The 27302-nt window shown below is 37.5% G+C and overlaps 2 protein-coding genes across 2 annotated transcripts; one reads left to right on the forward strand and one right to left on the reverse strand.

The window, feature by feature from the left end:
- The first annotated feature begins 5337 nt into the window (after positions 1 to 5337).
- Positions 5338 to 11693, forward strand: nr2e1 (nuclear receptor subfamily 2, group E, member 1). The gene is made up of 9 exons (XM_079475534.1): positions 5338 to 5803; positions 8249 to 8394; positions 8843 to 8930; positions 9103 to 9338; positions 9489 to 9635; positions 9726 to 9822; positions 9978 to 10127; positions 10293 to 10398; positions 10490 to 11693. Exons 1-9 carry the CDS (start codon positions 5746 to 5748, stop codon positions 10650 to 10652), a joined length of 1191 nt encoding a protein of 396 aa, XP_079331660.1. The 5' UTR covers positions 5338 to 5745; the 3' UTR covers positions 10653 to 11693.
- A 3894-nt stretch (positions 11694 to 15587) lies between these two features.
- Positions 15588 to 27296, reverse strand: snx3 (sorting nexin 3). The gene is made up of 4 exons (XM_079475066.1): positions 26986 to 27296; positions 18023 to 18118; positions 17687 to 17811; positions 15588 to 16364 (listed from the first exon to the last, which is right to left on the reverse strand). Exons 1-4 carry the CDS (start codon positions 27145 to 27147, stop codon positions 16259 to 16261), a joined length of 489 nt encoding a protein of 162 aa, XP_079331192.1. The 5' UTR covers positions 27148 to 27296; the 3' UTR covers positions 15588 to 16258.
- Between the last annotated feature and the right edge of the window lie 6 nt (positions 27297 to 27302).

A 27302-nucleotide genomic window follows, 5' to 3' on the forward strand; every position in this document is an offset into this window, starting at 1 on the left:
CCTCATGTGAGTGGGGTGTGATATTCCCACAGTCAGTGAGTCCATCTTCAGCATCATTCATTTCCGGTCAGCGATTTCTTTATGCACGTTAACAGAATCTCCAAACTCCATACATGATAAGAAGTTGAAATATATAATACGATTAGCATTCATATTCCATAATTAGTTTATATTAACTAAATAAATCAAGATAAACATTATTACGGTGTGGTGTGACAAAAGTTTATAAAGTACCGCTTGGCAGAGTTAAAAAACAGATTAAAATCACAATTCCTGGTTTTAATTGAACAGTTTTTATATTATAGGAATATAACTAGTACACTACCGGTCAAAAGTTTTTGGACACTTGACTGAACTGTTTCTCATTATTTAAAAAAACTTTTGATCTGAAGGGGTATGCTTAGATGTCTGAAAGAAATTATAGACAATTTTGCACACAAACATGCTTTTTCATGACAAAACTTAAATTTTGTAATAATGAAAACAGAACAGCCAATATTAGCACAGAATAGATAACTGCTTTAATTTAGTTTTAAAAGCATCCCAGGGTGAGACCTCAAGAAAGTACTTGATAAAGAAAGTACTTCTGCTAATAAGGTGACTACACTGAAGATGTCAAACATAACATGTTTACATTTTTTTTTTGTTATAGCATAATTCCCATAGTCCCCTTTGTTTTATTCCATAATTTTTATGAATTTATCGTGATTCTGAAATGTGTGTAAGTGACCCGTAGTGTACATGAATTGTACAAAGTTTGGTACAAAATCGAAAAGTACATACGATGCTTGATTTATCGCTAAATAAAAATGTCTCTGAATTCTTTTTTACATAGTTAATAATGTTGCTGTTGTGCATAGTTCTATATTCTTAAGGGATAGTTCACCCAAAAATGAAAATTCTGTCATGACTTTATCTGTTGAACACAAAATAAGATATTTTGAAGAATGAGTAAAGCAAGCTGGGGCACATTTGACAGCCATTTAAATGTTTTATACTACATGGTTAATGGTGCACCAGAAATGTCAGTTGCTAAGATTTTTCCAAATATCTTTCTTTTTGTTCAACAGAACAAAGAAATGTGTACAGGTTTGGAACAACTTGGGGATGATTAAATAATTTTTGGGTGAATTACAGTTTTCCTTTAAAAGTCAGTATAGCTGCAGACAAACAATATCCTATAAAGTAAAACTGACTCGCAGTAAACAACATTTGACCACATTTCAAGACACAATAGACAATCAAGAGAGTAATGATTTCTGTATAACTTCAGTCAACACTTATTAATTTCCCTTAATCCCTTATTACTCTGAATATGGTTAAAAATAATCAGTATGCAGAATTGTATTACATTCTTACAATCATAACATGATCCTGATGGGTTTAGGCAGGCAAACTATTTCTGTTTGATATTCCATTGATGAGCTTTCACCTGAGCAGACAATATCGGAGGGTGCAAACAAAAAGAAAAAAGTTACTGTCACAGTGAAATAAAGTTTGTCATTTTGAGTGCTTTAACTGTTTGCCAAAACGTGAATGCCTAAAGCTTCTCCAGGCAGCTGTCATAATTTGTTAACGAGCCTTTTCAGAAAAAAAGACAGAAAAAAAGGGACAGCCAGTGATAGAGGGCGGCAGGGGGACCCCTCATGAGTGACCGTGTAAGCGGAGAGTCGGCCCCCAGGGAGTCGGGTCGGGGGGACCAACATCAGACCGATTTCAGCGCAGCAACATGATGGCATCTCTGATGTTTTAATATTAATGAGCGTGAGCTCCTCTGCTCTGCTTGCCAGGACTCTCAACAGGTGCCCTCACTCTCCTGTCCTGCTAGAGGAGCCTCGCACATGCACGTATGATAACACCTCTAAGTCCTAGGAGGCACACAGTGCCTTAAAGAATGGGGCGGCAGGGAGAAAGGGAAACCGAATGAGTTAAGTCATCCATTTAAAAACTTAGACGATGAGTGGAGAAAGGAGCTCTTTTTTAAAGTCACCTCTTGCGAAGCCGAACCACGAGATCTCGATATTTCTCCTCTTCTTCCAAACCCCCTTGAGAAAGAAATTGACTTTTGTTTGGAGTTTGTGAAAAGTGGGAATCAGACGAAGGACAATGGGGCTCCCCATGGAGTGGACCCGAGTGAAGCCATCTCAAATCAGTCAGCCAAGGGACCAATTAATCCAGCCATTGTCAGGCCCAAGCCACTGCCAGCACATCAACACATTCTGAGCCCATTGTCCCGACCCTCCTGCAGTAGGATTTAGTCCGTCCAACAGCCAGTTTTGTCCGGGCCAGCTCAGGCGGAAGTTTCTCACTGACAATTTGCCCCAAATAGATTTGTCAGAAAGCGTCCATCGACCTGCCAGTTAGACAGGGTGAGGTTGTGTTGAGAACTAGTACTTTAAGTAATAGTATAATTATTAGTGATCCTTTTTATAGAAGTGTAAGTGTTCAAGAATATACAGGTGTGCTGAGCTGTTCAGGTTAGTATCCTCCGCATACCAGGAAGAACAAAATATTACCCAGGCTTGCTTGACTGCAGTGAGACTAAATACTTTACGATTAAATTATTTTGATATTTGATCTAAGGAGTTCTTTTAAATGTTAAAACATCTGTAAATGTGTAATGTTTATCAAAATCAGAATAAGAGAGCAACACGTGTGATTACTAATCATAATTTACAACAGAAAAACCCGATAAATTTATACATACCGTATAAAAATTGCAGATAGCCAGGTCAGTTTATTCTCATTTTTTATTATATTTTTGTTCATTTAAGTAGTAAAAAGTTTTAGTTTCAAAATATTTTAAGAAACATCAAGTTCTGTTTATAGTTGTCACATCAGGAACTAGAATCGAACATGGATGTAAACAGTTATGATTTACAAAAAAACATATCTATTACGCAATAATTTTACGCACAATTTGCTTGTTTCGAAAGCAAAACAAGATTTTCATGTGATCATGTAAAAATGATATACACGTAGATTTGTGATTTAGTAGTGATTAGTAATCTTCGTGATCTCTGTTGTATTTTCCAAGGCTAAAACTGCTCTGGTGCAGTTATTGAAGGTGCAGTTATTAAAGATAGAAATGAATGATCCTGAAAATATTAATTTTAGTGGCTTAATAATAACAGTTTGGTTTTTATAATTAATTCAATGGCCAAAGTATGTGGTTGGAGTAATTACTTATAAATCCATGATTGGAATTTTTGTATTACTTTCATTGCAAATACAATCGATGAGCTCCTGGTGTGTTTTGGTGATTTATATGGGCCTAATTCTATTTCAATAAAATGTATTCGGCCATTTCAGCAAAAGTATTAAATAGTATTTGAAAAATATGTAATACAGGTTGCATTGCCATCTTCATTTCATTAAGTAGTTCATTTCTTTAATTGGTGATAACACTGGAGCATTCAAGTCTTGAATAGATACTGAAATAATGGATTATGTTCTTTTGAGCAGCATCAACATTGTCCTTGCATCTTTCACCTGGTCTAATGCCGCCACATTGATATATGTGATATACCCACAACAAACTAAGTCACATCACAGAAAAGTCTTTCCCAACATCTCCAACATGCTGTTACAGGAGTGGTTGCGGATAAGAGATGTGTTGCTGTCGCTCTCCACTTTAAGGGCTAAGTAAGCAGTTGCATACTGATTCTGTCAAGCCAACAACTAGATACACAATCAGATGGTTCTTTGTCAAAGATTTTCATTGACTGTTATTGAGAGGAGAGTCACAGGCACAAAAAGTGAAAGCAAGCAGCCAGGGCAACCATGATGTTGGTTATGTTTGTGTAAAGACTATCTATGAATGACAGGATTAGGGCAAGTTAAGAAGATTACTACGAGCAGACCACCCCACCCCTATAAGACACGCACACACATTACACACACTCAGATTGAAAAATTGAAAAAGTAAGAGATAAAAATTAGAAGAGCCAGACCGATTTGCTTAGTAATAATTTTTCAAATGAACATTTTTCTCAAAGATGAACGGGTCATTAAAAAATTTACTTTGGTTTCTCACTGGCCTAGAGGTGTTTTCGGTGCCCAGTGAAGCTCTAGAGAAACACCCTAGTGTGGATGATAGTGACACTGCTGTATACTCTGTCTGGCATATAACGTCCTGAAAAACATACATTTGAATGTGCGGTCATTCACCTGTCAAAAATCCTAATTTCTTTTCAGTGCGCAGAGAACACAATTTAAAGGAGGACATGACAATCACTAATTGCGATTAGATACGCCCCCGTTCGCCACGTTTAGACCAAGATTTAGGGCTCCCATATGGCCCCGAGCGAGCGTGGGAATGTTCATAATTAAATCTAAAATATGGGTGTCTCCTGGCGGCGGCCACAACACGGCACGCTGTTAAGGTCAATATGTCATTGCGCACGTTCTCAAAGGGGTACAGTTGTGCTTCTCCGGGTCATGGGGACGGTCTAGCGCATGTGTCCCCTCCAAATCTTTTTTTAGACCTATCCTAACTCCCAAAAACTGATGAAAAAAATGAAAATTTTAAGGCGCGGCTTTACGCATGTAAATTCACGTTTTAATAATGCTTCAGTTTAAGTCTAGAAGTAGATGTATAAATATATAAATGTTAAACAAGATAGAATTCTCTCTTTAATGTTTACATCTCATTGGATAAATAAGATTACATTGCATTAAAACACGTCATTGAAGAGCTTACATGAAAATAATAGAGTTTCGAAAAAATATAATAACTTCAAATCGTGCAAATTACAATACAGCAAAAGCACTAACGAAAATCCTGAATTTTTCATTCGTAAAAACCTGCTCGCACGAGAAAGAGACGTCAGTGTAATACTCGGGCATGCGGGCAGAACAGATCTCGCGCTTGCAGTCATTCTGGAGACGCAACAGGTGCACGCGCGCGATCCAAAGATCCAGGCATAACAGAAAGCGGTCATTGACAAAGGTATGAAAAAGTTATTACGTTCATATGAGAAATTATAATGCCGTACTTTATACCTCTAACTATATCCGTGAGCAGTTGGTCACTGATCTCTACGGGAATGATCATCGAAAGTGTAAGCCATACGCAAGCGTTTGATTCGATGCTTTAAACAGCCTGCCTGATCCTAATCAATTCCTATACAGCTTACCATTAGCCTCTGACAATGTCTCACTGACTCACTGTGTGTGCAGTATCACTTCATCGTCCGTGTGACGTCATGCGCGAGCAGGAGTTGAAGCAGAAGGCAGGGAAAAGCTAAGTGGTCAAAGGAAGTTGGGCTCTCCTCCCACCCTCCCTCTCTCCCGCCCTCTTACTCTAATACGTCTCATACATATTACCAAACCTTTAATCTGACGGTACACATCACAAAGTCAGTCACCAAGGCTCCGGGCTGATATTTCCCAGCTCAACTTGTACTTTTTAAGCGATAAGCAGCACAGTACGGGCGCTGATAGTTGCTTGCCGTACGCATATTAGTTGGTACCAACTTTCCGTGGCGCCGAGAGACCAGGAACCGGCTTGAGTGTCTTCCCTGGCTGCATCCATCTCGTCAATCAACAGTCAAACGAAATCTGGATTCTATTTGCTGGAAAACAAGAGCTACTTGGACATAACCGCAGAAGCAGATAAAGAAACAACAGCAGAGGTTGACAACCGTAAATTGGATGTTAAATTGATGCTTTAATTTGACAAAAGTTAAAGGGTTAGACTCCCCTGAAAAGTTTCACTTTCTTGGAGTAGAAGTCTTCTTCAATATGAGCAAGCCTGCTGGTTCAACAAGTGGTTGTTTGGATATTTTAAATGTCAAATCCAGTAAGTAGATTTTTACTTCATCATGAAAATCTTGTTTTGCTTTCGAAACAAGGAAATTGTGCGTAAAATTATTGCGTAATAGATATGGTGACAAATTTTTTCCCAAATACAGAGTTGTCAAACGCGTATCAAAATGTTTGCAAATGTTGTCTACCTCCATGAGCACACACACACACAAAACGATTTTTTCTCGAAACAAGCTATCATTAATTATAATTTAAAAGTAGACCTTTAATGCAGTTAAACTGCTGAGAACCTATTGACACAATTCTTTTAAAATTCTGCATATTCTGTAGAAATTCTGTAGAATATTCTACAGCCTGTAAACTGTCGTAATTTGTACAGGAATGCCTAAATTGTGCATAGTGTTCAAGCACAGCTGATCTGTTATCTTTTCCTTATTATGCTGAGCATCACTTCTGGTTATTATATGACTCAATGCCTAAATTAATTTCAAAGCAACGAGAATGCAAGTGCTCTGATATTCACATAAAAGCTGTTTTGGCAATTAAATATTTCAAAATGGACGACAAAATTATACAAAATTGGATGACGAGATATGTCTTGGAAAATACATTTTCAATTTCGTATGATTAGAGGCAAGTCTGTGGTAATAAAATTTACGTTTCTATTTTAGACTAATCAAATAGAATAAAAAATGTTTAAGTTATAATGTGTGTGATTTATAAATAATAAGGAATCCATTCAAATGCCAATCACAGTTGTTTCTAACACATATACAATTACTGATCATTTTCAATGAACAGATTGTAAAATATTTTAGACTAAACATATTTATGGTTCTGTTTTAATTAACAATTATCTGCAGTGAAAGCATTAAATGATGTTGAGGCCTAAACTTTTCGTTCATTATTTTGACGCTTTACGTGTCTTTCACTCTTTTTGTGTTATCCAATTCAATGTTTACAAATAATTACAATACAATAGAAATACATTATTTTACAGAGGTAAAACAGAGGACACCTATGCTCTTTGGGTGGCCGAAGGCCCATTATAACTTCAGAGTTTCTTCACAGCTACACGCAACCCAGTGCAGCTTGGTTCCAAGGCTGATGCTGATTACAGTAATGAAATATGTCATATGTCTTTAAACAATTACTGTTTTACAACGACAAACTTGGATCCCCACGACGGATATTAAATACGTGGTCTTTAATAAAACAAATGTGCCTTTAATTCAGCCGTGCTTTTTTACTATCAGAATTAAGGCATTTCATTTCACAACGTTGTCCCCAATAATGGGATAATTGCATCTGATGTGGATGGAGGTGGGGCAGTATAGGCCACAATGGGTTTATCGTAAGGAGCTGTCTGGTTATATCACCATCCCAAATGAGGAGTTTAAAAGTAAAAACGGGTCGCAAATACATTTCACATTAGAAAGCGAAAATATACAGTGTCTTTGCAGAGCAGTATGTTTAATCTTCGAAACGACCCAGTGACAGGGTGCAACAAGTTGCCCCAATGACATGTGCACGTGAAGCCTTTTCACCCATGCAGAACCAATTAAACAAGCCTAAAATAATCTACTTTTAAGTGATCCCAAAAGATTAGACTTCTACATAACATAAAAAAATTATATGTACGATTACAACACATGTCATTCACTAAAGTAGGCTTTCTCTTTTGCTTTTTGTTTTTAAAAGTCCGAGGGCACGAAGTCGTTTTCCTGCTCTTTGGTTACCGGTCTATATCCGAATTCCCATGCTACCCTTTTTGACGGGTCACTGGAAAATCAATGAGCAGGTGGACATATGTCAGTGTAATTACATAGCCGTTTCTCTAAACGACTCCCCTATATACATGCAAATATACTTCTATTGACAGACTTAAATACAGAAAAAAAGTGTTCTGCACACACAGGGAAAAATCACAATTTTCATTTACTTCGAAATCATTTGCATACACTTCATTTAAGTCGCTGAAACGCGCTGGTGCGCATTATTCTCTCCCGTGTCACTCCCTAATCCGCGAGCCTATAGACGGCGCGAATAAAGCAGTTGTCGAGCTTCATTATGAAGCGGGGTTGGCAGCTTGTCGAGACCAGGCCAGTCAGACGGGATTCAATGGGGAAATCATTAAGTTAACACTCTCCCTAATGTCGCCATTGTACGCGTCTACAGAACATTGTTTTATGAGACTTGCAATATGACGCTTCCCACCAATGCGCCGTCTATGCAGGCCTCTATGGTTTACAAATTCCCATGCACTGAATCATTCAAATGTGTGCTTTTAACGCAATTGTTTGTATAGATATTTAACTATTGAGCGAGGACGGGGACTCTGACAGTCATTTCGCGCACATTGCTACTATTAGTGATACAATTCAGCAATTGTGCTGCTGCTGTTGTTTAACCAACCGAAACGATGATAAATTTGCCTACGTTTCAAGACATAACCGAATTGTATTTTTCCCTGTTGTAGGTCGGATTTTGGACATTCCGTGTAAAGTGTGTGGAGACCGAAGCTCAGGAAAGCACTACGGCGTTTACGCGTGCGATGGCTGCTCGGGGTTTTTCAAGAGGAGCATAAGAAGAAACAGAACGTATGTCTGCAAATCTGGCACACAGGTGAGCTACAGTAATCAATTACAGCGCCGTGTTTGAGCCCTAACAGCATCAGCCTAATTTGATCTAAGCAAGCGCGTCTAAGGACTAGATTACACCGCCAGTGATTTTCATAATTGAAAGATTATCCCAGAAGTGAGCCCCCTCCCGCGCCTTTGAGGGCCCTTTGCCCCGTCTAGTGTAACAGGTGTAATCCAATCTAACGCACCGGCAGGACTGGGTGGATTTGGAGAGCTGTAGGCGGGAATGAGACTATTGGCCGTGCGGCGGGGGAGCGAGTCAATAGCCGTCATTACTCTGCCATTCCCACATACCTGTGGAGTGGAGACTACTGGAGAATATAGAAGATATACAAATATGCTGATATGCTTAAAGTCTGCTTATGTCATTATTGCAAATCGACACCTATCAGTGTTTTCTTATATTTCTTCGTCCATTTCATTTGTTTAAGGGCGGCTGTCCAGTAGACAAAACACACAGAAATCAGTGTCGCGCCTGTCGCTTAAAAAAGTGTTTAGAAGTGAATATGAATAAAGATGGTAAGTTCTAAGTATATTATTTTTATTAACAAGCATAAACAATAACAAAAAAGCTATTTTCTGCTAACATATAATAAGTAGCCTACGGATAACCATTTGTTATTCAAACACGTTTTTGCTTATGATATAAGATTACACTCCTTACTCTTGTAAATGTTATACATTAATGTAGCAGTGCAGCACGAGAGAGGACCGAGGACGTCCACCATAAGGAAGCAGGTGGCACTGTATTTCCGGGGGCACAAGGATGTGAACGGTTCGTCGCCCCATTTTCCATCTACGTCGATCCCGGGGCCCCCTTTCTTCACTACAGTTACTCAACTGGAGCCCCACAATATGGAGTTAAATACGGTCGCAAGTACACCGGAGCGGCAGGCCATTGTGGGACTCGCGCAGCCCACACCAAAGGTAACCATATTCACAAAGTACCATTAATAGAATTAATAATACTGATAAATCAAATAATTATTTGGGTTAATAGCTTATAATAAAACTTATTGCCTACTCACATAAGTTAAATTGTGCTTGTTTATCTAAATTAATCTAATTTAATTTCAGTATCCCCATGAAGTTAGTGGCGCTCCTATGTACCTGTATGAAGTAGCGACTGAGTCTGTGTGCGAGTCAGCAGCGCGTCTGCTTTTCATGAGCATTAAATGGGCCAAAAGTGTTCCGGCTTTCTCCACTCTCCCTTTACCTGACCAGGTAAACAAAAAAGCATCAGTGTATTAAAATAGACGAATACATACGCCATCGATAAAACAAATAATAGTGCATTATCATATTTTTTTGCAGTTGATCCTTTTAGAAGACGCATGGAGGGAACTATTTGTGCTGGGCATTGCGCAGTGGGCCATTCCGGTGGACTCCAGCACTCTCCTTGCTGTTTCAGGTACAGTAGCCCATACAATACAACACATAAGATGGTTGTGATGTCACCCTCAATGATGTAACATGTAATAGGACAATTTATTCTACTTTGGCAATTATTGGCAGACATTTATAACAATAATAAATACGTTGATGTATCTAAATTTGTGTTTTTAGGAATGAACACAGACAACACAGATTCGCAGAGGCTAAACAAGATAATCTCAGAGATCCAGGCCTTGCAGGAGGTAGTGACGCGTTTCAGACAGCTCAGACTGGACGCGACGGAGTTTGCGTGTCTAAAGTGCATAGTCACCTTCAAAGCAGGTAAACTTTAGCATCATACTTGAATTAATACAACAAAGTAATACAACAAAAAATAAAACACATCAGCAGTAGATGTGATACAACAAAGTTTTGCATGATGATTTATACAAAATACTTTTCTTTATTGCTCATTATCAATAAGTTTATTTTTACTTTTACTTACAGTACCAACACACAGTGGCTCGGAAATAAGGAGCTTTCGCAACGCCAGTGCCATTGCAGCACTTCAGGACGAGGCCCAGCTCACTCTGAACAGCTACATCCACACCAGGTAGCCTATGTCTATATCTCTTTATGACGCAATAGTCCTTTTCATCTATTTCAAACATTACTAAAGTTTAAATTAAATTACGTCGTTTCAGGTACCCGACTCAGCCGTGTCGCTTTGGGAAACTGCTGTTGCTATTGCCCGCTCTGCGTTCAGTCAGTCCGTCCACCATCGAGGAAGTGTTCTTCAAAAAGACCATCGGAAACGTGCCCATCACACGACTACTGTCCGACATGTACAAATCAAGTGATATATGAGCTACCCACGACAAAAGACAAAAAATTAAAAAATACAACGTTTGTATTTTTGACCTTCGCAAGGACGCTGGGACGCTGTGGATGACAGCTGACGTCAAAATGTGATACTTCACGCGCTTGTTTGGAGAACAAAGCTCTACCAATGTCAAGATATTATTACGCAGGAAAAATAAAAAGACTGAATTGAATTCACTGCTTAGAAAACAGGAACGTTTAACAGAATTCTAAACAGTAATTTTCTTAATTGACTTACTTTGAATCTATTTAAACTCGTTTACGGAAGTAATTTAACAAACGTAATCTGTTTTTGTTCTATGAAAATTAAATACAAAGTTATCGTTTTTGTAGTCATATATTTGAATGGGGTGTCTGTGAGGTTGTGTACAATCAGTCGTTACGATGGAAAGTTTCATTGTTCAACGCTTCATAATGTTCTGTCAATACAAAAACTTTAAAGGAAACCAAAAACAAACCAATTTATTCGCTGTCCCTTTGACTAGTGCTGAAAACCAAAGGCCCACAAAGTCAAAACTGTTATAAGAGAATTTTAATCTTATGCTTAAAGATTCACCTTCCAGCATAAGTTATAACTCTGATATCAAAATAAAACGCATACAAACCCATTAAATCTAAACATTTGGGTTTACCTGTAATGTAGACATGCAGGTGTGTGAAAGTGGACGGCTGGAACTGGCATGTAATTGTGGATAGCCAACAGGTGACTGAAGGGCCACTGGCAGGTCACAGACAGGGCAATAAAAAAAAGCTGCCATACTTCATTTATTTGGCATTTTGATTTTTCTGTGACCACTCTGCAAATGTAATTTAATTGATGTTTAAAAGTTTCTGCTTAATGTATCAGAGGCAACCATTTAAAACCTTTTTTTAGTAGTTAATAACCTTGGAAGAGACCCAATCAGCACTTGTTGTTTTCCTTTTTTGTAGTTTGTAAATAGCCAACATTTATCGTTGTACAGTGATGATTTTTGTGAATGTTGTTGTAAAATATTAGAATAAATATTAAATATCGATCACATCGTCAAAGACTGCAAATGTCTCCTTGGGTGCAGGGTTTTGGGGTTACAAGGCTTTCTTCTACAACAGAAAAGGGTCCATTTCACCCAAACGGGGTTCTAAACAGGGACAGAAAGAGGTTCATGTCTGCACGTTAAGTGCATATTGAACCATTGCCGATACAATACCCTGGACCTTGAGTGAAGTTGCTGTGCCTCGCACGGCTCGAGGTTTCAAGCACTCTTTCATAAATCAAGGGCTTTGCCCAAATTGAATTTTTTATCTACATTTTTCATAAAGAGCCCACAATAGAAAGAAGCATGATTGCGATGACAACTTCCAATCCAATTTAGCCCAGTTAATTTTAATGGGCTGCACTGACATGGAGCGAACTCCAAGGTTACATGAGCCAAGCGGCTTTGGCCTTTTCTTTACCTTTTCCAGTATTGTTGCGCATGTTGACTCCCCACAGCAATTGCATCACGTCAAAGAGAAGAGAAACAAGAGATAAAAACTTTCAATTTATCCTAACAGCAAGAGACAACGTTACATTATATGTACAAGAGAATACAGGTTTGTAATTGCAGGCGCTTGTACAGAAACAATAGAAACACACCTGTTTCTCGATGTCGCTCATAAGATCACTGTGCCTTTTAAATCAGTTTATTCTGTTTCTAGAATGTAGATAGTTTAACTTACCTCGCATATATAGAAAAACAAATACGGAATTAGCCTAAAGGAAAATATTAACAATTAACAGAGCCGAGAGGTACAGAGCTGTTGAATGGAGGACATGTTTTTTCACAATGACATGTAGGTCTTGCACCCATATGGAAATTGTAAGCACAAAACTTGACAAAACATTTTTTTGGTAACACTTTACATTAAGGTACGCTTTATAAAGCATTTATATATGTGTGCATTGAGTCGTTAACAAATGCATTATAAAGCAGTTATAACTACATGAATAAAAGGGATTCAACGAAATACCTGCCATAGTGAGCCATTTTAACTCACATGTTATAAATGCTTAATGTATTTATTTAATATTTTTTTGACTCAAAAGCAGATTCATTACTATTATCATGATGTTGTTTGCAAAAGAGGCTGTCAGACTGGAGAAGGACGTTATGTTGGTTTTTCTTATTATTGTATATTTAATTTTCACAGGTTACTAATATTCATAACTCGCTAATAAATGGTGTACATGAATACACTATTAAAGCGCACTTTCATGCTTTGCTAACATTTATAACTAACTTATGAATTAACATTCATAAATTTGGTGTTTTGAAGTTGAGAATGAATACTTCACAGGCATCTACTTCAAAGTGCACTTTCATGGGCCGTCAATACCTCTAAATATATGACTCACATCAGAGATGTAGCCTTGTGAGCCATCATTCTGTTTCTCCAAAAAAAAATTATTCTGTTTCTACAATAAATAATGAATACATGTTTTCTGGTTTTGATTAACTACCGGAAGTAATTGAATCATCAATAAAACATTGAAAACAAACAAGTTAGTCACCCTTTGTGGATTTAGTGATCAGATATAGATTTAAAAAGTGATCAAAGGTTTGATGAATTTATCTTGCATAATGAACTGAAGGGATGTATTCTGGAGGGTACCATAAGACATTCGGAATAGGATCAGGCAAGCAACATGGTTTGAAAAGTGACATAAGATGCGAAATATACAATAATAAGAAAAACATAACACCATACATTCTCCAGTCTGACAGCCTATTTTGCAATCAACATCAAGATAATAATGAATCTTCTTGCGAGTCAAATTAATAATGAATAAATACATTTATTAAGCATTTATAACGTGCAAGTTGAAATGGCAGGTACTTCCCTATTTTATTCATGCAGTTATAACAGCTTTATACATTTGTAAATGCTTAACAAAGGGTACCTTCATTTACAGTGTAATTCTTTTTATGTGTTACATATGTGTTGGGCTATGTTGCCCTCTTATAAGATTACTATAGAGCATTTTGCAATACGTAAACAAATCTGGTCCAGATGCACTTCCTGTTTCCTTTTTCTAAAACTAAACAGGTGTTAGACAAAGTACTAACAGAACATTTCCAACTGAATTAAACCGGTAAATGAAGACATAAGGTAAGAAATTATACAGAACGGACGTGCTTCTGGTGTTTACCAGTGCTGTACTACTCGGACTCGAGAGTCTCGGACTTGTCTTAGACTCGTTGGTATCTGCACTCTGACTTGCTCATTGGACTCACCAAATGCCGATGATTTATTTCTCTCATTCCAAACAAAAGACTCTTGACTTTCATTAAGTTAATTCTCATGCCTCTTGGAAGTAACTTTTTATTATGGGTGTCAAGCTGTTAAAAAATTATAAATAATACTAAATTAAGTTGATGACTGATTTGAGTGTTCTGGTTCACAACGCTAAGATACTGTGTCAAATTAAACAAATTTTTCCTGACATCAACACTCATCATACAAACCTCAACAATGTTGACTAATTCAGATTAACAGATGAACTGTCATGCATGTTGGGAGTCATGAATAAGTTTTGTATTTTGATTGTTGATTGTCTCTATTGTTGGGTTTCATACACTGATTTTTGATGTCTGATTGATTCATCAATTTAAAGGTTTTTTGTGTATTTTTTCTGTCAATTTAAAGAAGTATCATATTACTGCTTTAATCTCACAATTATCACACAATACTCATAAATCAATTACACAATGCACTCACGAGCAATTATTTAGGTAACTGCACAAAGACTACAATCATTATCACCTCAACAATTGTATTTTAGCACACTGTTATAACAGACAATGAAAACCTAACGTTAAAACATCAAGAGCCCAACTAAAGCAAATAATGATCTTTTGTTGAAACTCTTTTTTCAACATTAATTGCGGTTGCAAAAGTGATATTTATTGAAAACTGAGAATGGGAAAATTTCCATTGGAAGCCCAGAATGTGATTGTTATACTACAATAAAAACGCTCAAAATCTGATGTTGCACTTCGTTTTTAATGTGACTTTGCTGGAAATGCTATACCTGAAGTAAATGTTTACACCTTGCTAAATGGTCTACAGGCCTGTATTTTGTTAAATGTGTAAATAAACAGACATATTGATGAAAAGCCAGTAGATCACACAAAAAATCCTAAATGTAAGACTACATAAAATTTCATATACAGTTCTTTATATCCAGCAAAAGTATCATAACGATTAAACTAGCTAAATCTGTAACAATCTAATGTAGTTTGAGCAAAATATGCTTTAAGCATTCAGGATATAGGCCTACTTCATGCATTTAAGATCCTAAGTAAAAAATATTTTGATGACATCTGTCATAATTGAAACAAAAAGCAACAAACTTAACCACATCCACCCTCATCACATCACTGGAGTATTTCCTTGTTTTTTGCCATGAAGATTCCAGCATCATTAGCTGAGTATTCTGGACTCTACAACCTTTATTGTGTCATTCTAACACCCTTTCAACACGTATTCTCATGGTAAACACTACTGACAAAATGCATTGTCATACAGTGAGAGATCCGATGTAACAATTATGTTATCAAGTACAACAATTAATTTTTTATTAAAAACTTCAAGAAAATAACAAATGATAACAAAAGCTAAACGGATTAAGATGAAAGGAAGAACGGTATCGATGAACAGTCATATTGCTGATTCATAAACATTAAATAACATTGTTTATTTAGTCAAAGACAAAACCAAGTTTACTGACCACTAATATTAATTTTGGAAGGAAAGTATAAAAATGCGTGAACCTACTGCTTCTAGATTATCTTCAATTTACTGTGTTTCTTTTTTAGTTGCGTGCAATTAAAAGGAATACAGCCTTAATGTTGCCTCGAAAGATAAGAGATTGTTTTCAATTACTTATCATACAGTAAATACATGTGTGTTTGATCTGTTTTATTGGAAAATTCTCATTAACAAAACAAATGGCACATCAGTATACAAATCTGAAAACATGCATTGAAGACAGCACTCCCTATGTAAAAACAGGTTTAGCTGCAGCTAACTGGGATCCATAGCACACAATTAACCACCGAATATTAGGTTCCCGATGAAGTGCTTGAGCTGCTGCATGTGTTTTTAAAAGCGACACAATTGGGTTGTAGTAATAACACAGGAAAGTCAGTAATATAGTACTTGCATAACTGTCATTATTTGTGTTATTTGGTGTGTCCGTATATCCTGTACTACTAATATCAAAGTTAGTGGTGGACAGAACTATCATAAATAATGGATTACACAACAAGAACATATTTGATCAGACCAAAAGTGGTAATGAGTAATCCATATTTGATTTAAAAAAGACTGTATCAATCCATTTATGAGAAGGACAGATCAAAAACAAGCGCTTTAGAGAGAAGCGAAGGGACACGATGACTAATTCAAGAATAATTTGAAGTTACATTTGTCACTATCTGTTTGCACGAGGTAAGTGTTTTTGGATGCCCTACGGTTCATGCTAAGATTCTGTTTGAGTTTCGAATAAATCAAACCTGTCTTATTGCTTGTGGGCATCTTTTTTTTAAACGTGTAGAGTCCAGACTGGTTCAGGCTTGTCTAACTTTGGCAGGGGTGTAGTTTTTGTCCACAAATTCATCCTGCAGGAACATGTGCAGACAGCGCTCATTTTGGGCCAATGGATGACCGGCCACTCTGAGGAAAAATACAAAATAACACATCAGCGGATGAACAAAGATATTACGCAAGTACACACGGTGTACATGTGGAGAGGAAGCGGCGACTCTTGACCCCAATATAGATTCAACCCTACGATATTCAGGAAATCTTTCATCTTTCATAAATCATCCAGTGTGTAGTTCAAAGTGATAACTATATATAGATTTGCTTATGCATATTTGAAAGAACAGCAAAATGATCTTTCAAATATATTTAAACTCATTCTTATTCCATTCTTGCTGTAAAGAAAAGATTAAGAGCCCTCCGACCTCTAAAATTACCCAGCACACGATGTTGAAAGTCGAGATGACGGACAATAAATTTTACATGTAGTATAGGCAGCTTAGACACACGCTGTACAGATCAGCTAAAACACAGTCTGGAAATATGATGGAGCGAGGGTACGTGCCCCCCTTCAGGTGCTATTAGAACTGAACAATGACATTTAATTCAGGAATTTTGGTTTAAGAAAAAAAAGTCCCATCTTAATTACCTCCATATCCGTTCTTTCTTCAAACCTTATTTACAGCTGTTCGTCTCGTATTAAAATTCAAACAGGTAGAGCCGACACATTTGCACATGAAACAAAGATAATGGCAAAGTCTGCAATCAAAGCAAATAATTACAATCGAACTGTAACTTTTATTGTCTCAGCCGGCAGGGCGAACGGCACCTCGGATCAAAAATAAGCAGGAGTGCACACAACATCTTGTAGGGAAAAGGTATGCACGCCTGTAATTTCGCTCGCAATTATCATAAATTACACATCAAAAATAAAACAAATGTAAAAAGTAAAGCTGGTGCACTTGCGGCCTCTCATCAGTTTCGATCATTCTGTAGGTAATTATGAGAGAAGGGAAAAAGTGTGGTGAAAGATATCAGATGACACAAAGTCTGACAAGTGTCTGTTTTTCTCTCTCGCTGAAGTACCATAACCTAAAAACTCAAAATGAATAGACAGAGGGAAAGCTATTGTACTTTGTACTGTGAAAACAGATTCACTTTATAAAAACAGTTCAGGAGTGCCAAAAGGGGTAGTGATACTGCAACCTGTAAGAGACTTCGTAAATATCCGGACAACTTTGTTGATTGTTTATTTATTATTTACATTATCATGGATACATATGTATAGGGTTCGAAATTTTATTACAGAAGCAAACCTGATGAAGATCACATATTGTTGTCTTATTTTTAGTGAATACTGTGATGTTAACCTCTACGCACGTATTCTTCGTAATGAAGGGGTGAAGATAAATGTCTCAGGCAAGGTGATATGCAAGATGTTTAGAAGGTCTTACTTGTTGAGGAACTGTTCAAGGCATTGCCGCCGTTCCTCGATGAACGAGTCGTCAAATATGCCATCGTCGCCACGAAACGGAAGCTGCCTGAACAGAGCCTTTCCAGGAAGTGGAGGAACTACAACCTGTTTGAAACACAAACAAATCCATCTCTTCCAGTCCCTTCAAAAGTCATTACCTGATCTGCAGAATTAGATGAAACAGACCCTTACAGCATCTTGAACTATGTCCTGCAGTTTACTTCCCAATACTATAGCTGCAACTGTGTCCCTGTGCAAAACCAGTCGCTAAAACACACACTATGATTTTTACAACCATCATTCTCTGCTCCTTCACCTTGCTCTCCCTCTCCAGCTCGCCTCTCAGCCACTCAAAGTCACTGTATCTTCTCCGCACGCGTGACTCCTTCAGCTTGAAAATGGGGAGGTTGGTCTAAGGAGAAAGAGAAAAGGGATGTGAACAGGAGATCTTGCCAGGTCAACCACCGCAGATCAAAAGTAAGTTGCTTACTGAACTTACTGCTTTTCTGAAAAACATGCTTTCACAAAAATAATGTACAGCATCAATACTCAAATAATGTTTAAAAAAGTAATGTAATCAATAAAAAAGTGATTCACGGTTAATTTAACATCAGAGACAGAAAAAGATGGTCACTGGTAAGGCAGATGTTCACTGAAAAAGGAACAGCCTGATGACATCATTGGAAGAGACGCTGAAGAGGCAAAAGGTAGAAAAAGTAACAAACCCACAGAAGAGAATAAGAGTCCAGATCAATGCACATACAAATGCATATCTGCTCAACGCAACCTCATAAAAGAGACGACTGCATGAAAAGATGGAAGAGACAGTAAGTTAAACGAATAAATGAATGTATGTATTGGGAGAAAAGTCTAATGTGGCCCTAATTGGAGAGGAGTTGAAATGTTTATCGATCTCTGGTTATTCCCAGCCACTTCTTTTTCTTTCCCGATCGCTCAGTCTCGAATCCCCTCAGCTGCTTCAAGTCAGGCTTTAGCCTTGAGAGCCCCCCTTCAAAACCTGTAGATCCGTCCACATAATGAGGAACATTAATGAAATCCAATAGATAATTTATCTTCTCTTTTCTTCCATTCTCATTAAAGGAATGAATCACAAAAAAAAAATAAGTTTTCATTATTTACTCGCTGTCATGTCCTTTCATTACTTCGGAACACAAAACAAAATTAAGATATACCCCATTGGGTGGAACAAAACAATGGCAAAATGAAAAATTTTACAGTAAAACTGATTTAATATTGGGTTGTTTTTCCATCAAAAAGAGAGGCATAATGTACTGCCATTGCACTGAATCCACCAAATGGTAGTTAATTAAACTATATCTTTCCATGAAGTACAAAGAAAGTCATTTGTAACAACATAGGTAAAATCTCTACGAAATCTATACATCAACCACTTGAAGAGGCAAATTTGTCTAATTTCGAATTTACCATTTCTCCAAACTCCATGACCTCCAATTACATCTTTTTAACTCCGATCTAGACCCTCCCCCAAACCACACAGTCATTTGAGATGGGGATTAACACAACGGCTATGAGAGCAGGGTTACTGCAGTGCGGTGGAAGCGTTTAGCAACAACCACGCCGAGGTGCCTGCTAATACTGTGTGAATGGCTGAACCACTGGGTTTGGGTTCCACTAAGTAAGGAGGTCTAAAGAAGTTAATCCCCATGTCAAATGATCCCAGTTACAGGTAATTTAATACGCACACTCTTGACAATAAAGTCATGGTTTCGGGACTATTATGCGGTGTGCAGTCACACCGAAGGAAGAGTTAGTTAGTTATTGAACAGGATTAGTTCTTGGGCCAAAGGTGAAAGCCCATTAATCTTAAAAACTGCTTAACACACACACACAAAGAAATAATAAAGAACTTTACTTCAGATCTCCAGTCTTATGTTAAAAAGGGGCCGGAGTGAACAAAATGGAAAAAATATAAGTTTTCTTCAAGTCAACAAACTCAACAGCCTTCAGATGGGTAGTCCAACAACTCAACTGTTGAGTGAAGTCAATGTTGCATTGTCTTGCAACACAAACATAAAATTCTTATTTAAAGCAATGATGCATTAATTAATAATAAGCAATGACTTATCATTATAATGATAAGTATAAAAGCCAATGTTAAAATTGACAGTTTAGGAAAATGTACATTTACAGAAAATAAACATAGTCATACAGTCACTTCCATTCTTAAGAATCTAACAATATAACATTTTTTGATTCGGAACAAGACACTTTTCTAAAGAAAATGGAAGTGGTCCTTACGTGTATATAAGTTACCACACCAAAGATATGATCTTATGGTTGGTTTCTAAAGCGTTGTGGATGCTAGAGGGACTACTATGTGGTTGCTGGAGTGAAAAGTAAAAAAAAACAAAGAACAATGTGCCTTACAATGTGGTCACTAAGAACAGTATTAAAACACCACAGTGAACAATCTGCTAATCTAAGGTATCAGTCATGACCTTGGCACAAACTTTGTGGGTCAGCTTATGGACTGTTTGTATCCTTTAGCTTACCTTAATCATAAAAAGGATGCTTGCAAGCACCAACACAAATGGTGCAACAGAGATGTTTGCGAGTGCGTGCAATGAAGGTGGAGGGATACGTCACGCAGTATAAAGCTGAAGATGTGAACTCAGGAGTTTGACTGTCCTCCCGGCACTACTAATGATCTCAATCAAACCTGAGACAAGCAAACAAAACAGCCAAACAAAAGCCCTGATTACCGTGGCAACCAAAGTTAACCACACAGACGGAAGCCCTTACACATCAAACACTCAATGAGCAGATGAAAACAGCCCAATTCATTAAGACGGCAGCCTCGTGCTGCTGCCAAGACTGAGCTTTTCAAGAGGTCCATCAATACCTGTGTGCCTGTATACCTGATATGAGAGGAGAATGGTATGACATGATTAAACCAGCGAGAAATGAGCCTCAATGTTAGACAAGACGATCAAATGCTTAGAGACTGGTGATGTGTCGCCTATGTTCTCTTGGAAGGTTTTTTGTTAGAGGTCCATTGTGTCATTTTTGGAGGATCTATTATAATACTCATAACTATATCTTCAGTGGAGTATAAAAACCTTACATAGTGAAGCGTGTGTTTTTATTACCTTAGAATGAGATTTTTCTATCTATACACCGCGGGTCGCCTTACATGGAATTAACCATGCTGTTTCTACAGTAGCCCTAAGTGGAAAAACTGCTCTACAGAGAGCACGTTTCACAAATGTTATCTCCTTCGCCAAAGAAGCAAAAACAAGACAACATTTTAGTCCTGTGTCAGTAGTGTTTCGAAAGGGAGGGGTGGTGTAGGCCATTGATTGCAATTCGCAACCTCGCCACCAGACGTCGCTAATTTTATGCACTGGACTTTTAATAAAATTAGCGGTGTCAGATATTTTGATGATGCATTTTCTTTTATTATTTACAGTTAGCTACAAAGATGAGCTGATAATAACTAATTGTTATTCATATTAAGCTTAATGCCACGATTAATTAAGAAAAAAGTAAAGTTACTTCAAGTTGTTCTTCAAGTTCTGTTCAGCTTCTTCTCCAACATTTCTTATTACAACAATCTATATATTATATTTCTCATATAATGAGAGTCTTAGAGTTACACCACATTGACTTTGAGCCACACTGAATAATATTTTAAATAAATATTTTGATTATTTAATTTTTAATCATTACAAAAATGTTCAAGACATTGTCTGTTTGAATTTCTTTTGAATGTTTTTGAACATTTTAATTGATGAGGTCAAACATGTTACATCATCTATGCATCAACAAGTTTTTCCTGTTCAAACTGGAAGATCTGTCTAAAGTACATTATAGGCCTTTAAGTCTCTTGAAGTCTAAGAGAAACGTCAATAATAATAAAAAATGTTAAAATAAAAAGCAAAAACAGCTAGACAGAACGGGACAGGATGAGAGAGAGGATAGAGAGACACAGAGAGAGAGAGAGACCAGGTCCATTTTATGTACATCACCCAAAAATAGCCAATTGTGTGAAAGGTGCACTAAAAGCACTTTTTCTTTCAGTCACTCCTCCTCGCTGTTAAAAGCTTCCACATGGCTTATGCCGATACGAGGAGATGGCAGAAACCTGGTCTCTCTTCTCATTTTCAGCTACATGTGTGTGCTGGGGACAATGGTGCATCCTCATTAGGAAGAGAAAGAGGGCAGTGCAAAAACAGCCGAGAGAGGTCACCTCACCCTGCGTAAGGGCCCTGCGTCGCCTATGCATTAGCTTTTAGCGAGTCGGATCAAGTCAAGTTTAAGAGCGAGCATTTCATCTCTCCGCTCTGCTCTCTTTTTCAAAATAAAAGTAGCAGAAATGGAAGCACAATGCCATCTCATCGCATCATAGCTCCAAAGAAAAGGGGACAGTAGGACAATGAGAGCGCTCGCCCCCTACGCAACCATCACCCCCCCACACACATTCTACTCACAAGTCTCTCACACACATACACAAGCACAAACATACCCACCCGGCACCCCCACTCTGGCAAAAAGCTGCCCCGTCTTTGTTCCCACAGCATCAACTCCCACTTTTGATACTGTCATCTCAAGTAGGATATGGTAGCCTTGATACAATACGGTGCCCATTACCATTAAAATAGTTGTCGAAGAGGATGCTGTAGACTTTGGATTACACTTGACTGGGACTGACAACCAGGCAGGCAAGCCATTTTTATTAATGGCAAGAAGAGAGAGTGGTTTTGGAAATGGAAAAGAGAATGAAAGCAGGATGAAGAGGAGGAGGTGAAGAGTGGAGAAAGGGAATGAGAGATGGGTATGGAATGAAAGGGGGGCCGACGACCTATAGACAACGCAGAATCCCAAAGTCTTATTATTAGAGTCAACAGACCAATGTCACTCGGCTTGGAACATCCGTTACCAAAAAACAAGTAGGCCACAAAAAAGATATGATGTTGTGCAGAGAACATCACAAAGCGGATATTATATTAAACTAAAGTCACTAAAAGCGAGAACCGTTTAGGTGAGCCACCCGCATCATTACATTATATAATTACCAAATATATATCCATCACTACAAATAAATATACATTACATGAAATAAAAGAGTAATATTCTTCACTTGCAACACGAACATGTTCATTTTACACAGAACTCCGAACACATAAAATAAACTTAAAATGAATTCAATAACATTGTCAGGGAAGAATGTGTCACAGTATAAAGTTGCATAATTCACAAAGTAAAAGATCAAAAATGTAAAGCAGCTTTCTTTAAATAATGCACTTTCTTTTCTGTTACCACCAAAATCTGATGAACTCATAAGAAAACAAAGACACATGAGAAACATCTTAAAGTGCTATAAGAATAAACCTATGTTGTATTATTGAATTCAAACCTGCCACTCAAATGAGAGAATAACCAACTACAATCCAACTGTAAACTTCACTAGCCAAAACAATCCAGCTGTAAACTTCACTAGCCGAATCTGAGGATCAAATGTGACCAGAAGAGCAGATGACGGGGGATGGGCAGTTTTTGTGCCATCCAGTCAGGGGGTGGGTTTGGCAGGGGGTTAAAAATGAGGTTTGCACCCCCTAGTCATTCACATGTTCCCCTCTCAATAAAGGGATTAGGAGCTTCTCGCTTCTTCTCCAAGACGCACATAAATCCACACAAATATGGCTTGGCTTCTTTCTCTCACACACTGTGCCAGGATCATCTATGGGATGCGGGTACGACGGTGGAAGGGATAATAGATGGTTGGACACAGAGCGAAGGAGAGAAAGTGTGTATGGATGCAAACGTGTAAAGAAAGATGGTGCCCTTGGCAAACAAAACCATGTAATCAACATCGGCAGTGTTACTATGACAAATACAAACAGAATCTCTTTATCTCCATGTATTGTTGAAATTGGGCTATTTCAAAAGCAAATCAAAAGTTGACAGCTTCTGTTTTTCTCTTCGTCTTGAAGGCTGGAGCGAGAGATTGATAGCGTGAGAGGGATGTGTGGGATGTTCCCTTATGCAAAGCAGGGTCACCACCGACTCGGAGACACACAATAATACTGATTACACGCATATGCTAATTATTATACGCTAATCAAGTACAGTAGCTTTAGATTTGGGCAAATGGCAGGCGGTGGTTGGCTGTGTAGGTAAGGGAAAGCTAAAAATACTATAGGAAAGCTGGGAAGACAGTGGCCTATTAGCAGACACAAGGGCACCTGTCAAAACTCATCAGTTGCTGAAATGACTGCTTAGGACAGTGAGGGGTTGCGGCGTTGTCTTATCTTCGCATCCGCCTCCTTTATATGAATACTTGGTATTTAAAAGTATAACATGTCACTGGAGAATCTGGGCTTTTTAGTAAAAAGTAATTAAGATGGGAATAGTTCTGCTAACAATACCCAACAAAAATAGACGTAATTAAGCTTGAATATGTGCATTTCAGAAGATAAGAGAACTTCAAAAAGTACTGTTATAAATGTGGCCATAAAATAGAATTAATGGAGCCATTCAAATTTATTTCTTGCAATGTTGCAAAGCTGAGCAACATACAGTTATGCACCTTGTTTGAGGGGATAGTTCGCCCCAAAATGAGAATTCATAATTTACTCAAACCTGTGTGATTTTCTTCTTCACTGAACATAAAACAAGATATTTTGAAGAATGTTGGTAACTGAACAACAGCGATACCGATTGACCTGACTTGCATTGTGTTCATAGAAAAGAAGTGCATGTGTACCGCCATTGTTCGTTTACCAATATTCTTTAAAATATCTTCTTTTGTGTTTTGCAGAATAAAGTCGGGTGAATAAATCATGAGAATCACTGAAGAGGGATGTATCTCCATTGGTCAAATAAAACATGGGCTCAAATACATTGTAGCCTTTTGGCTACCATACCAGAACTTTAACCACTAAGACCACCACTTGAGAACCAACCCTCATTAAATATGTGAATTGTGATCCATAACTGTATTAACCTAATTATGTCTTATAAAGTTTAGCGTAGCAAATTTCTTTACCTAACCACATGATGGATTTAATTGAGTCTTTTCGGGTCGATTCGCTAAAAGCACATTCATTTTAAATTACCAGAGACCCGATGCCATATCGGACTCAACCCGTGCCCAAGGCATTTGTCAAAGTTTTATACCTGAAGCCACTGGGGCCCATGAGGTCCTCTAACATACACCTCAACACAAGTCGGATTGCATTGCTGAACAGTGGAACAGTTGTTTGCCTTCTGACCTCAGATATTTCAAATGAAAAGGTGTAGGCCTAATTATAATTATTTCTATTGATATTTGTATTTTAAGTGGTGTAGTTATTTGTATGTTTAAGTTACATTTGCAAATAATTTTACAATTACGTTTTTAAGAAAATACTTATTTATTTTGTAGATTACTTATATTACATTCTGATTAAAATAGTTCATGGTTTGTTCTTACATCTGTTTGCACTACAATTTTAGTTTGCCTTTAATATTAATTTGTCTGTTTAAAATGTATATTTACTGTGATTATTACTATTTAGTTTTAACCAAAATAAAATGTTTAATTTATTATTAAAAGTAAAGATTTTTGTGTTGGTGTTATGTAACTAATGTAAGGCTTTAAAATCTTCTTGTTTTTCTGACACATTTCTAATCATATACCATTGGCCGTATCATTCAAATAGCTTCATGCGACACTATTTTATAAAACCTCAATACACAGTATGGTTCAGCAATTCACTGTTACATATAAAGTTTTTCTCATCCCGAAACTCAAACCATTATTTGATGACTTAAAGGTTCATTGAGTAATATCTAGCGGCAAGGTCGTGAATTGCAACTAGCCGCTACCACCCCCCCTCCCGACAAGGATGTCATGTGTCTTCCTCTCAATGTTCTAAACTTCCTATGTAATGTTCTAAATAATATGGTCAGCATATCATGATTCAAAAGCATTTTGTCACAGCAATTCTGGGCAAATTACCCTTGAATTTCCCATGTCAATTCTAAGATTACATGTGGTAGTGGATATGTGAAAATGAAGTTTTTTGTAAAGGTGAGCCATGATTTAGTGTGTGTAAACAAGAGGAATTCAGCGATGCAATTCAATGAAACATCTCTAAAACAAACTCTGGTTCAATTTAACAATATTATACTAATGTATGGGATGGGATCCTTGGTATAGGTTGAAACAAATCATTTTCACCTGATATTGTGAAACGTACAGTACTGTGTAAAGGTCTTATGTGAGTATTTTCACCCACACATTTGGGTTTTAGGCCAGTTATTTATATCTTTTCACATTCCCAACATTTTCTTTTGCCTTTATTTGTAATAATCGTGTGAGACATTTTTGAATGCACAAAGCCAGTGCTACAGATACGTTTCTTCAAGTGTCTTGGAGACATTCCATGTTCTTTGAGATTTAGATTATATACTTTTTTCTCTTTCTTAATGTAATAATAGATTAACTTGATGATAGTGAAAACCGATCTCAATGTGGAGTACCTGCTGTTGTCACACTCCATCTCACTGGATTTTTACAAATAATGGCAAAAGGAATGTTTGCAAATGTAAACTGATTTTTCATAGCGAAACATAAAGCAAAGTTTGTAAGATATAAATAATTGCCTTTAAACCATTTTTGGGGCAAACAAACCATGAAAATATTAAAACAAAAGGTTACAGTTACAGTAACGTACTTTATTGTTATTATTTCTTCTTCCCCATTCTTAACCGTTATTATCTTGGCAGCGCACAATGGGTGTGGTCAAACTACTAAGTGAAAACTACAACAACTAAAAAAATTGTCTTTACACCCTGTGCTCTTGTTTCAAAGTTATGCTTTCCTACCAAACTGTGATCTCCACTTCACAACAGAAAGTAGTTCCAGTTGTCCATTTACACGATCAGACGTACAATGTCTTGAGACAGGTGTCAAATACGACTATACTTACTACAAACCAACTTTCAATACTTGGCTATCCAAAACAAAAAACCACAACCAAAACAATGATGAAAATACAACAGCTATGTTGCCAAACAAGTTGCCGATTTGTACAAATTTACAAACGGAGAGACGGAGTAACTTGTGCTAGGACGTAACATTGTGTTGCTATGACCTAATCTTGACTGCTTTATAAGATTATTTTCAAATCCTCATAATCAATGTTGTTAGTCCTTATCGTAATGCAAGTTATAAAACAGATTAACGTTACTGTGGCAAAATAAAGACGTCAAGGGTCTGATAGTCTGATCAGGCCAGCATTCGCTGCTCACCTTCAGTCTGATCTCATATGTCGTAAACCTGTTCCGACCGACGCCAACCGTTTCGGGGTTGGACACTTCAATCTCTAGAAAGTTACTCGGAGGCCCGTAAGCATCATTTAGGTTTTGTGGTTTGGTATACAACCTTCTCGTGTCTGCTATGGCATCAGTCATCGCTCCCCGTTACAGATTAAGGCAGACAGTCGACTATCGATTGCACTTCCGATCAGCTGAGGAACAGCTGACATGTGACATACCAACAAGGTCACGTGCCAGTTTCCTGATATGCTATTGGACGATTGCTGCCAAGGCACGTAAAGGGCACTTTT

Source organism: Barbatula barbatula (assembly GCF_947034865.1).
Source record: "Barbatula barbatula genome assembly, chromosome: 15".
Lineage (NCBI taxonomy): Eukaryota > Metazoa > Chordata > Actinopteri > Cypriniformes > Nemacheilidae > Barbatula > Barbatula barbatula.